Raw genomic sequence first — 12,911 nt, 5'->3', positions numbered from 1 at the left:
GCTAGAGGGGCAGTCCAGGCACGAGATGATGGTGGCCTGGACTAGGGTGGGGGCAGTGGACAGGGACAAAAGTGGGTGGAGCTGGGAAAAGATTTCAGTGATCTAATTCATTAGTACATTCTCTCACTTTTTAGTGGGGCATGAGGTAACAGAAGGAATCCAAGCTGACTCCTAGGTTACTCCTAGACCGTGTTTATTAATATGGCCTTAATTTGTACAACTTAATAAAATCTCAAACATACAGGAAAGCATAGAGAACAATATAACCAATACCCATTACTCAGATCCAACAAATGAAAGTGTTCTACCATAATGGTACCAGATTCCTTCCTTTTAAAAAAAGATGTTATAAAGTTGAAGCCTTTTTTTCCTTTATTAATGTGGTGTTACATTAACAGATTTTCTTAAAGTAAATTTCCTTGTATTACTGAGATAAACTTTACTTGATTATGATATACTTTTAATACATTGCTGGCTTCATTTTATTAATAATTCACTTTATATTTTTGTATCAATATTCATAAGTGAATTTCCTCCATAAGTAATATTTCTCATTATGTCTTGTTTGACTATGGTATCGGGATATTGACCACATAAAAGAAGTTGGTAGTTATCCCGCTTTATCTTTTATCTGAAATAGTTTATTTAAGATAGGGATTATGGGATTTCACTGGTGGCACAGTGGTTAAGAATCCGCCTGCCAATGCAGGGGACACAGGTTTGATCCCTGGGCTGGGAAGATCCCACATGCCACGGAACAACTAAGCTTATGCACCACAACTACTGAGCCTGTGCTCTAGAGCCCATGAGCCACAACTACTGAGCCCACATGACACAACTACTGAAGCCTGCGAGAATAGAGCCCATGCTCTGCAACAAGAGAAGCCACTGCAATGAGAAGCCCTCGCACTGCAACGGAGAACAGCCCCTGCTCACCACAACGAGAGAAAGCCCGTGCACAGCAACGAAGATCCAATGCAGCCAATAAATAATTAAAAAAAAAAAGATAGGGGTTATCTGTTAATCTCTTGCCCCTCTCTCACTCCACTGCACTCATCACGAAAAAACCCCAGCTCTGGTTAAATCTGACTCTGCCTACCACTGGGGGTGCACCTGTGTAGCTGGAGAAAAACACACAGCCATACTGGTTGAACTTGCTTGAAATTAATGACCTTTAGTGCTGTCCAACAATCATACTAGAAATCCCTGAACCATCCATTCCCTTCTTCTCCTAAAGTACAATTTCAAACCTTCTCCCTTCTCCTCAAACCTCTGATAACTCTTCCTCAACTTCACACTTGGCTAATGACAGTGCCTTGTGTTTCACTGAGAAAGAAACAATCAAAAGAGAACACCGAGCCCACTTACCCTGCCTTCCCTCGTTTTAATGGATAAACTCTCTCTGCTCCAGTAATTTCCACTCTCACTCTTGCATTATCTATTTTTCCCTATCTACTGGATCATTTCTACCAGATATATAATTTCTCACATAAACCCCTCTCAACCTCACATCTCCACCCAACCATTACTCTCCTTTACAGCAGACTCTTCAAAAGAACTGTTTAAACTCAGAATCTTTGGCTCTTGTTCTTCCCTTCTCTCTTGAGCTCACCTCAACCAATTTTCTAATACTCACGTAAACTGCTTGACAAGATCACCAACGACTTCCACACAGCTAAATCTAATGGTCAATTCTCAGTCTTGTTGCTACTTGACTTTGACCCATTATTAGCCTTTCACCCATCTGATATTCCTCCTTGAATCACTTTTCCTCACTTGGCTTTAGGATGACAACCACCCTTGGCTGGTTTTCCTACTTCCTCATCTGTTGCTTCTAAGTATCCCTTGGTGGGTCCTCCTCATCTTCTGGATCTCTCCATTTTTGGAAAGCTCCTCCTTAAATGTAATCTCTTCTCTGTTTACACTCACTCCTGTGATCTCATCCAGTCTCATTACCTTTTAAATACAACGTATGTATATACCAACAACTCCAAGATTTTCATCTCCAGCCCTGACCTCTCCCCTGACTTCTAGACTCATATTCAACTGCCTGCTTACATTTCCACTTGGATGTCTAATGGACACCTCATAATTAACAAAATTCCTTATCTTCCCCCAGAAACTTCCTCCTCCACAATCTTCCTCATCTTGGTAAAAAGGCAATTCCATCCTACCAGTTGTTCAAACCAAAAACCTTGGAGTCATTCTTGACTTTCTCCCTCACATCTTACACTCAATCCAACAGTAAAACTTGTCTCTATCTCCAAAATTTTCCCCAAACTCAACCATTCCTATTTGCCTCCACTACAACCACCCTTGTCTGAGCCATCATGCTCCAACTGCAGAAGCTTCCTAACTGGTCACCCTGTTCTGCATCATGACACCTTATATTCCATGCAGCCAGTGGAGTGATTCTTTTCAATCATCATCCAGATGACGCCACTCACCTGCCCAAAGTCCTCTCATGGCTTCCCTTCCCACTCAGAATAAAAGCCAAACTCCTTAGCCTTCAAAGATGAATGAATGAATAAACCTCTCTATGTTCCTTGGTCCTAGTCTACAAACACATCTTGGACTAGGATTTTTTTCACTCATTCAATTTTCTTTCTTTCTTTTTTTTGTATATAATTTTACTTCAATCATACAAATGAAGTTAGCATGTAGGAATTCTAAATGAAACAGTAGGGTGAAAACAGCAGAGAAACTCTAAAAAGGCAGTACACCTAGAGCATGAAAATTCAACATTCATTAGTATTTCATCTTCAGTTTTGATTGACACGATGCTTGCAAATTTTGAAAAAACTTTGAGATCTTGATGACTGTTCTGAAGAGATTTCAGCACCAGCACTAAGATTTGTACATTCAGTTGGTCTGCAATTGACCTGTTAGCCATTTACATAGTGTATAGTACAGATTTGTCACAGGTCAGATCAGTGTTGAAGGAGTACCTTCCTGTAACCAGAAAGGATCCCCTGAACTGCACTCAGCTTAAGACATCCAATGTACAAGAGCATGAAAACCATAATAATGTGGTTCCAAGGAACAAGTTTTTATAAGGAAAATAACCTAAGCTTCTGTTTCCCATTTTAATATTGAAATCTCTAACAATGACAAAACTGTCACGTAGGACAGTAAATGTATACAGTAATTCAATCAAACTTCTTGGAAAGAACACACTTAGCAATCTGGGATAATGCAGAAGGACAGGAAATAAAACGTGATTCAACACTGGTTCTTTTTGTCATTTTACACAGACATCAGGCTAATATTAGACCAACGCACAAAATATTTAGTGCATAAACCAATTTCTTTTTTAAGATCTACCATTTTCACCGTAGTCTTTTTACCTTCCTTTGTACCACTTGTACCCAGCATTCTATCCTACTATAGATTGTTTAACTTAATTAAGAAAATAAAAAGTGATTTCTGACCGGATTTATGGGGGACACTAACATTTATATCATCAAAGTGTTTGCATAACCAAACGTACAATAATAAAGATGAAAATGCCTCCTATTTCTTTTAGAGAGTAGTACTTCCTGCATCTTTCATGTCTTTAACTATCGGATGAACGAATAGTTGACAGAAAAAAAGAACTGTATACTTGAATTACAATAGCTCATCCATCCCAGATCTAAAAATGAAGTTTCTACAGAAACAGGAACTATTTTAACAAGGAAAAAAAAATTCCCTCATTCAAACCTCTTTGAAGTGCTGCAGGTTTGCAGTACTTAGAAAACTATGCTATCAATAAGCTCTGTCTTATGAACTTACATTAAGAAGTCTAGAAAGCAAATGAAAGTGGATTATTTCTTCAAAATTTTTGTAAAACTACTGATAATCAAAGATTTCAAAGCAAATATGGCACATAACTCAAGCATACATCAAGACAGAGAGCCTGGAGAATTTTTGATTTCCTAAATTTTCAAAAACTTCTATCATTGCAACATACAGGATTTCTCCCCTATTTTAATCTTAGAAGTTTCAAAGAAAAGGAGTGGATAACATACACACACACGGGTGCCCACAGAAACACACACACATGCGTGCACATACATGGTAGTAAGTAGAGTATCTAGTTCCTTCTTCCCACCACCTAAGTTTCACTTTATTTATTAAAAGAAAATTATGCAGGACCCCTCATTTTCCCTGTATCTAATGATTTCTATGACCATAATTGCTGCCATCACTGTTATTTTTCTAGTATTTCAACATAAGATTCAAAAGCAGACTTCTAATCAGGAATGTGCAGCTGAACACCTGTATAACTGCAGGGCACCTAAGTTCAGGGATGGAACTTTTGATTTCCACAGTAAGATATAATTCACATGAAGCTCAGAATCATGTTTCAGACCACTGAACTTACTGAAGTTAAAATATAAACAGCTGAAGACATGATGTAAAAGATTAAGTACTTGGTTCTGTTAACATATTTACCAGTGAAAGTCACAAAATATTCCTTATTATTATTCATGCAGACAATTGAGAAAAAGATAGTGCAGAAATTAAATAAAAAATTATTCCTCCCCTTCCTGCCACTCCCCTATACTCTACAAAATGTTTTCCCTGGAACTAGGCCTTGAAAAGGCCACTACATATTAGTTTGACATGCATTACTGTCTGCAATTTAAAAAGCTAATTTTGTGGCGGTTGTATTTACATTAGTAAAATGTCCACATGCATAAATCTAAAAAAGGTTGAAAACCTACAGTAAATCTACTATATATTGTTTTACATTTGACCACTGTTTTGTGTTATGTAGGAGTCAAACATTTGGTAAAGCACTGTAACAATTTAGGAAGGCATTTAAACTTTTAAATTCTGGATGAATTTTATGTTTGAATCTACAAAATTGCATGAAGGCTAAACTCGAGAGACTTCCTATCATTCTAAAATTCCTCACTCTGGACAAATCATTTTTAGGACGCTTTCTTATAAATATCACCCTTTGAAAGCACACAGAATTCCATTTGTTCCACATTTTATGATCTTAACCTACAAAGGGCTGATCTCAATTATTCATGGAATATCAAATATGACAGGAAGACAAACCTGAGAGGAACATTTACTCTACAAGAGCATAACTTGCTCGATTCTTCATCAGCATTCTCTGAAAAAAACCTCTCAAGCCTTTCTGCTGTTTATTTTAGCAATGGATTGTGGAAAATGTGCGATCTTCTCTTGACATGAAAATATTTCAATGCACGGTGATCTTGCCTGACAGGTTTAGTATTTTCTGCACAACTGATACAGGAACTTCTATACGACTCTCTTCCAACCTGTTGTAAAGGTCAGAAAAAAGCAGCAAACTGGGAGGGAAAGAGCTTATCGCCACTCATTCAATTTTCTTTAAGGGTTATAGTCTAATTAGGATGTAATGTTTTCTTGCGTTAACATTGGTAACATTTATCTAGAAAACTGTCACTTATGTTTTCATATTTACTGCTCAAAATTACTCATAGTATTTTTCCATTTTCTCCTAATATTGTTTGTCTCTTTTCCCATCCCCTCATCAACCCTGGCAAACGTTTGCCTTTTTATTAGTTTTTTTAAAAAACTAGCTTTCGGTTTCGTCAATCTTTTATTATTTGTTTTATATTACATTAATTGTTGGTCTAATCTTTATTATTTCCTTTCATCTATTTCCTTGTGTACACTCTGTTGTCCTTTTCTCAACTTCAGTTCATTAATTTTTAAATCTTTCTTCTTTTCTAATACATACATTTCAGGATATAAACTTTTCTTCACATCCCACTTTAGCTATATTCCATAAATTGGTATTTGGAATGCCTTTGTTTTCATTCACTTCTAAATATTTCATAATTTCTGTTATAATTTCTTCTTAGATCCATGACATTGTGTGTGTGTGTGTATTCATGACATATATATCCATGATCTATTTAAATATATTTAGAAGAGGGCTTAATTAGTAGGATTCCAAATACATTTGGGGGGTGGGGAGGCTTTAGCAGTCATTTGTTATTACTAATTTTCTTGCATTTTGGCCAAAAAATGTGTATGCATAAAGTTGATTCTTCAGTAGTTTTTGAGATTTCCTTTATACCCTAATTTGTCATCAATTTTTGAAAAATATACTTTGCAAGGTTGAAACAAGTAAGTATTTTCTATTGGTTGGGCACAGAATTCTATGTATGTATATTTGATCAAGTTGTTTCTTACGGAAGTGCTCAAATTTTCTATTTACTAATTATTTCTCTGCTTTATTTACTAGTATCTGAGAGAAGGGAATTTAAAAACTCCTACTATGGTTATGGATTTGTTAACAATTAGGTCAAGTTTTGCTTTATACATTTTAAAGCTATGTTGTTAGTATTCTGTGGGTTTAAAATTGCTCTTTTTTGTGTGAATTATCCTTTTATCATCTAGTAATAACATTTTTAAATCCCTGATAATAGAATTCTTTTAAATTTCAAAATCTTCTCTGCCTGATGTTAGTATAATTACACCAACTTATTTTGGGTTTGCATTTGTCTAGTATATCTTGTCTCACTAGTTACTTTCAACCTTTCAGTATCCTCTGTTTTAGATTTGTCTCTTATAAATCACATATATCTTTAAAATGTTTTAAAAATTAATTTCCATTATCTGGCTAATTTAAAATTTTACATTTATTGTGATTACTAATATAGACGGAATTATTTGCATCTTCCTGTTTTGTCCTTTGTGCTTTTTAAAAAAACTCCCTCATTCCCCAAGCACCCTTTTCCTTTCTTCTTGGGGAGTGATCAAATTTTCTTTATTCTCCCATTGTTTTTAAAGTTATGTTTTCCACTTATTTTAATGATAATACTTAAACATGACCTCTTGACTTAAAATATATAAAACCTCTATCTTCCTTCTTAACATAAGAGCCTTAACATGTTTTAACTCCAGCTTCCTCCCATTCTTCTGCCATATTATTTTCCAGTATTTAATTATATCTTCTTTTAACCTTCCCTCAAATTAGTCCTTACTATTATAATTTGTTCCATAATCTATGTTTTAGTTATCCCATTCTTCTCATTTTAAATTCTGTTACTACTATACAGCAATATTTACCTACTGTCCTGGTCTCTTGCTTTTTATACAAAATAATCTGCAGTTACAGTGAATATTGCTTTGATCATTATTTTTCTTTCTCATCCATATTCTTATCACCACTTTGTACTTAACACTTTTATGTAGGAACCTTCAAACATAGCTGATATTGAAGAAATGTACAAAGTTAGTATTTCTTACCTTGGCCAAAATAAATCTAGGAATTTTTCATAACTTTTTATGTCAACAAATATTTGAAGATACTCCCTAGAGTATATATTAATACTCTCTATATGTTCAAAATCAATCCTGCAAAAGGACCTTTTTATAAATATAGCTCTTTCCTTCTTTGTCTTAAAGATTCAAATAATATTTAGCAGTAACTATATCTGGCAAATGACTAATGGAAAAATTCTTTCAGACACAGGAAAAGGAATTAGTTGATATGCTAGCTGATATGAATAAAATATTGCCTCTAACAAAAGAACAATTATGAGTTTAATATATTTAACACTAAATGATTTCTAACAAGTGAAATCAATATACGTTGATCTCAATTTAAAAAGCTCAACATCACTACTCATCAGAGAAATGCAAATCAAAACCACAAGGAGATACCACCTCACGCCTGTCAGAATGGCTATCAAAAAGAACACAAATAACAAATGTTGGAGAGGATGTGGAGAAAAGGGAACCCTAGTACACTGATGATGAGAATGTAAATTGGTGTGGCCACTATGGAAAAGAGTATGGACCTCAAAAAACTAAAAACAGAACTACCACATGATCCAGCAATTCCACTCCTGGGTACATATCCAACGAAAACAAAAATACTGTACTAATTCGAAAAGATACATGCACCCCTCAATGTTCATAGCAGCATTATTTACAACAGCCAAGATATGGAAGCAACCTAAGTGTCCATCAACAGATGAATGGATAAAGATGTGGTGTATATATACAATGGAATACTACTCGATCATAAGAAAGAATGAAATTCTGCCATTTGCAACAACATGGATGGACCTAGAGGGTATTAGGCTTAGTGAAATTAGTCAGATAAAGAAAGACAAATACTGTATTTTATCACTTATATGAGGAATCTAAAAAATTAAGCAAACAAATGAATATAACAAAACAGAAACAGACTCACAGATATAGAGAACAAATTAGTGATTACCAATGGGGAGAGGGAAGGGGGGAGGGACAAGATAGGGGTAGGGGACTAAGAAGTACAACCTACTATGTATAAAATCAATAGGGACTTCCCTGGTGGTGCAGCAGTTGAGAATCCACCTGCCAATGCAGGGGACACGGGTTCGAGTCCTGGTCCCAGAAGATCCCACATGCCTCAGGGCAACTAAGCCTGTGCACCACAACTACTAAGCCTGCGCTCTAGAGCTCACAAGCCACAACTACTGAGCCCGCATGCCTAGAGCCCATGCTCCACAACAAGAGAAGCCACCACAATAAGAAGCCTGCACACCGCAACCAAAGAGTAGACCCCCGCTTGCCCCACTAGAGAAAGCCTGCATGCAGCAATGAAGACCCAATGAAGCCAAAAAAATAAAATAAGCTACAAGGATATATTGTACAGCACAGGGAACTATAGCCCTTATTTTATAATAACTTTAAATGGAATATAATCTATAAAAATACTGAATCACCAAGTTATACACCTGAAACGAATATTGTAAATCAACTACAGTTAAAAAAACAAATCAGAAAGAGGTCAGCCTTGTATCAGCTGACAATGAAAATTGCCTCTTAAACATCTGCACTTATCTACAGGAGGCAAGAGTTATAGCATAAAATTTAGAAACCACTCATTTAGAGTCCAGCTCATTCATTTTTTTATTGTGGTAAAATATGCATAACATAAAATTGTTCATTCATTTTTACAGAGTGGATAGGTGACCTGCCTAAGATCACTCAGAAAAGATGAAGAGGCCCTAAATGAGTTAGGGCTCTACGACTGCTACGAAGACTAGCTGTTGGGTGCGGGATGGGTGCCAGGTTGGGGGAAGGTGGGAAGGAGTGTGATTCTGTACCTGCAGACTCATGGGATTTTCCAAAAGAACTGTACTTGGAGTGTTCTGGTTAACCAGAAAAGCTTGACTATGCAGTCAGGAAGGGAAAAACAGGGCAAACATGAGGGCTTCTCACCAACTACCCCCAAAATAAATACAACTAAAGGCTCAAACAACTTCTTTTTAATCATTAAAATGTTGGAGAGGAAAGTCCAATGCTGCAGATTTGCTTTAATGGGAAGACAGTTCTTTTGCTCCTGAGGGAAGGTAAGCTAGGATCAAGAGCTGGGTCATTAGGATGGCTCAGAGCCTGCAGAACATATTTTACCAACAAGGACTTAAGGGTATGTTTCATGTGCCTGAAGCACTGCTTGATGTAGAAGGAATGAAACTGATGAGGTCTCTGTGCTTAAGGATCTCACAGAATCCGCAAGGAGCCATAATTATGTTCAAAGACCAGAAAGCAACTAGTAGCAGTATCAAGGCCTTCTGGAAAGGGAGTGTCCTGGGCCAGGGTGGTGAGGCGAGGACTTGTGGCCTGGATATGTGTGGCCTATATCAAAATCATAACACTACCAACAGCACTATTTGTTAACTGCCTACGGTGGCGGGGGCAACATACTGGGCACTAATCACAGGTGTTATTATCCCCAGTTTACAAATAAGGGTATGGACTCAGAGAAGCTGGGAAACGGTTACACCTGTAGTTGAAGGACGAGCTAGAGAATCAAACCCAGGTGTGACACAAGAACCACGCTCGATCAGTTTTCCTTACAGCCCCTTCCATTACAGTAATGAAGGGAGAGAATTTTCAACTTGGATTTTAACACTTTGTTGAAGTAATTATAACATATTCCAAAGAGAAAAGCAAAAAAACAAAAAACAAAAAAAACCCTCATTTGTCTGCCTACTTCTTCAGTTCTCAACTTGAACACCATCTCTTCCAGGACTCCTCCCTGCTCCCCAAACTGGGCTAAGCTCCCAAAATAAGAACCACAGTCCCTCACACGCAATTTCAAAAGCCAATACGCTCTGAAAATTTAAACTGTTTTCATAAGTTTGCAGCAAGCTCGTTTGGTGGCAAAAGGTGACCTGAACTGATATGAAACTACTTTCACTCTTTAGTTATCCTACTCAGTGTGAATCTTCATATTCCGACATGGAAAATAATAATGTGTTTGATTAAGGGTGCTGCCTAGACTTCACTGTAGTCACTAGAGAATATATATGTATATTACCTTCCCAAAATTCAAAAATTTCGGACTTGCAGACCACATCTGACCCAAAGAGTTTCAGACAACGGACTCTGGACCTATTCCCTATGCATAAATCTCACGGCACTACAAGCATTTACTCTTCTTTGTAAGCCCAGCTGCACATAATAGGTACACAATAAAACGAGGCTGCGAAATTGGCTATAGGGAAAAGGGTCAGTGGCTTGGGAGCGACCACGGCTCCCAACTTGAAGGCCAGGCCTCTACCCTGGAATGCCACTTCCTTCTCTGACATGGAGGTCCTATAAATAGTTGCTGTTGAGGGCAAGCAACATAGCTGTTGTCTTCACAAGGAATAAAAATAGTCCAGTGGTCTTACATGATGGGCCCAGATATAACTTCAGCCCGTAACACAAAACAGGAGACGTTCATACCTCAGACCACATGGGCAGCTTCACAGATTTCCTCCAGCTTGGGAGAAGACCTGCGTTTGGATCTAACCCTGCAGTAACCTTTTTGGCCCATAGTTTTCTCATCTATAAAATAGCAACCAGAGTAAGCCCTAAGACCCTCACAGGTGGATCTCTAACAAGATAATTGAAGGGCGGAATAGCAGCAGTCGCCACACCCCTGAGTGGGATGCACACCTCAGTTATTTCTTCACTCCTGTCTAATGTCCTTGCAGTCCAGAGTTCACCATCCTCATTCAGCGTGCTCTGTCCAACCGACACGCACCTCCTTCCATCCAAAAGAAGCAGAGTCAATGCAAAAAGACGCATTTTGTACCCAGAGCACCCAGGGGGCTCCTTCTAGCTTCGATCCCAAACAGTGGTCAAAGAGTCCTGTGAAGTGTAGCCGCACAGCCCTTCGGTCCCCTGACTCGTAAAGCGTACGGGGTGGGCATGGGGGTGGGGAATAACCATCGGCCAGCAAGGACTGGACTTAATTAAAGAGGAAACCTCTTAATTGCAAAGTCTCAGGACACGAGAGAGGACTGGATAGGAGAATAAATGCCTCGAGGGGGCAGTTCGGGGTGGTCCCTCCTTACCTGGTAACACAGGATTGTTTGCTGCACCAGCCGCGCATATCCGTCTAAGCGGACTCCGGAATTGCTCCTGCTCCTCATCTCCGTGTTGCTCCCGGGCCTCGGCGTCCGACCTGCTGAGAGGAGGTGGAACGCCCAGGCGGCGGCCGCTGAGCGGGCGTGGTTCCCAAACACTCACAGCCTCGGTCAGTTCTCGGGATGGAGCCCGGCGGTAAAAGGTAGGGACTTTTTAAAATGACAGAACCAAAGTATGATTGGAAAGCAAACCACCTAGAATTTCTTACTGCTGAAAGGCGCGGGGGCGGAGATAGGGGCTGACGCTACGGCAGCCCCGCCTTGACCAGGCCCATAGTGCTCCCGACGCTCCCGGGTCCCTGGCGGCCCCGCGGGAAACGTGGGGAAATGGGTTCCGGGCGTGGGGCGACAATGCCTCCGCCGAGCCTTTTTTGTCTTCGGGAGGTTGTGAGGCGGCCTCGGGGCCGGCAGCGAACTCTATCCTACCCGCCTGCCGCAGCCCACTCAGAGCCCCGCCCCCGGCCGCGCCCCCACCGCGGAACGGAACCCTCCGAGTCGTGGCCCGTGGGGGAAGGAAAACGAGGTGGCCCGCGAGAGCAGCGGGGAAGTTGGCTCCGGGTGGGAACCAGTTTGTGTCTCTGAGCCCCTTACCTCCCCGCTAGCCGCCGACCTCAGCGGGTGCTGTTGAAACAGGCCCTTCCGTCGCGGGCATCTGGACGGCCCGGACCCGCCCCCGGGCCCGCCCCCGACCACGCCCCTGGCGCGGAGGGGAACCCGCGGAGACTGGCCTGAAGCCGCGAACATTTCTAACACACTCTGTCGCTGGCGGCCCCGCCCCGCCCCGAGATGAGCGCACAACCCCACCCGTGGCCCCGCCCTCTAGCACCGCTCCCAGATCCGCCCCCGCTGCGGTGCAGAAATTTCGGGATTGGGGAGATAAAGGGCTGGCTCCGCACGGGGGACACGGCTGCCCTCCCAAGCGGCCGTGGGGAGAGCCCCAGGATGGGCTGCCAACTTCACCAGAAGTGGGAGAAATAGGCCCGCCCACCGCGGCTGCCTGAGCGCCCCTCCGCGGGCCCGAATACTAGCTCTGCCCCTGGCGCGTCTCCGCCCACAAGCGGAAACAGAGCAGTGGGGCCCAGGGGGCGATTGGGGCAGGGCACGGTCCCCCAGCTGCCCCCCTGCGCCTGTGACCGCGCCGCTCTTCACCTGGAAGCTCACTGGGCCTGGTCTGCAGTCCATCTCCAGGCCTACAACCTGAAACTTGGCATTACAGTTTCTCGTGGTTGATAGCCACAGTTGTTTTTTGTTTTTAAATATTTATTTATTTAGGCTGTACCAGGTCTTAGTTGTGGCATGCAGACTCCTTAGTTGTGGCATGTGGACTTTCAGTTGCAGCATGCATGCGGGATCTAGTTCCCGCACCAGGGATCGAATGGGGCCCTCTGCATTGGGAGCGGAGTCTTACCCACTGGACCACCAGGGAGGTCTCTACCCCCAGTTTTTACAATCTTCTGCCCAGTATTCATTTTCCACCAAAATCTGGTCCCATATTCCAGAGGACAGCCC

At 40.9% G+C, this 12,911-nt stretch overlaps 1 protein-coding gene across 5 annotated transcripts in view; it reads right to left on the bottom strand.

Annotated features, from left to right (window-relative positions):
- PHKA2 (phosphorylase kinase regulatory subunit alpha 2) overlaps nt 1–12,071 on the bottom strand; it is an 80,231-nt gene extending 68,160 nt beyond the window's left edge. For 2 of the 5 annotated variants that reach the window (XM_057717771.1, XM_057717772.1), the window contains exon 1: nt 11,331–11,825. In XM_057717771.1, coding sequence (XP_057573754.1) covers nt 11,331–11,408 — 78 coding nt within the window. In that variant the 5' untranslated portion in view covers nt 11,409–11,825. Of the gene's footprint in view, nt 1–11,330; nt 11,826–11,993 lie in introns of those variants that run through there. The other 3 variants (XM_057717770.1, XM_057717769.1, XM_057717768.1) reach the window with 3 other exon arrangements.
- Nucleotides 12,072–12,911: the final 840 nt, after the last annotated feature.

Source organism: Hippopotamus amphibius, chromosome X (genome assembly GCF_030028045.1).
Source record: "Hippopotamus amphibius kiboko isolate mHipAmp2 chromosome X, mHipAmp2.hap2, whole genome shotgun sequence".
NCBI lineage: Eukaryota > Metazoa > Chordata > Mammalia > Artiodactyla > Hippopotamidae > Hippopotamus > Hippopotamus amphibius.
Note: the sequence above shows the minus strand (reverse complement) of the source record. Positions and strands in the feature narration are given on the sequence as shown.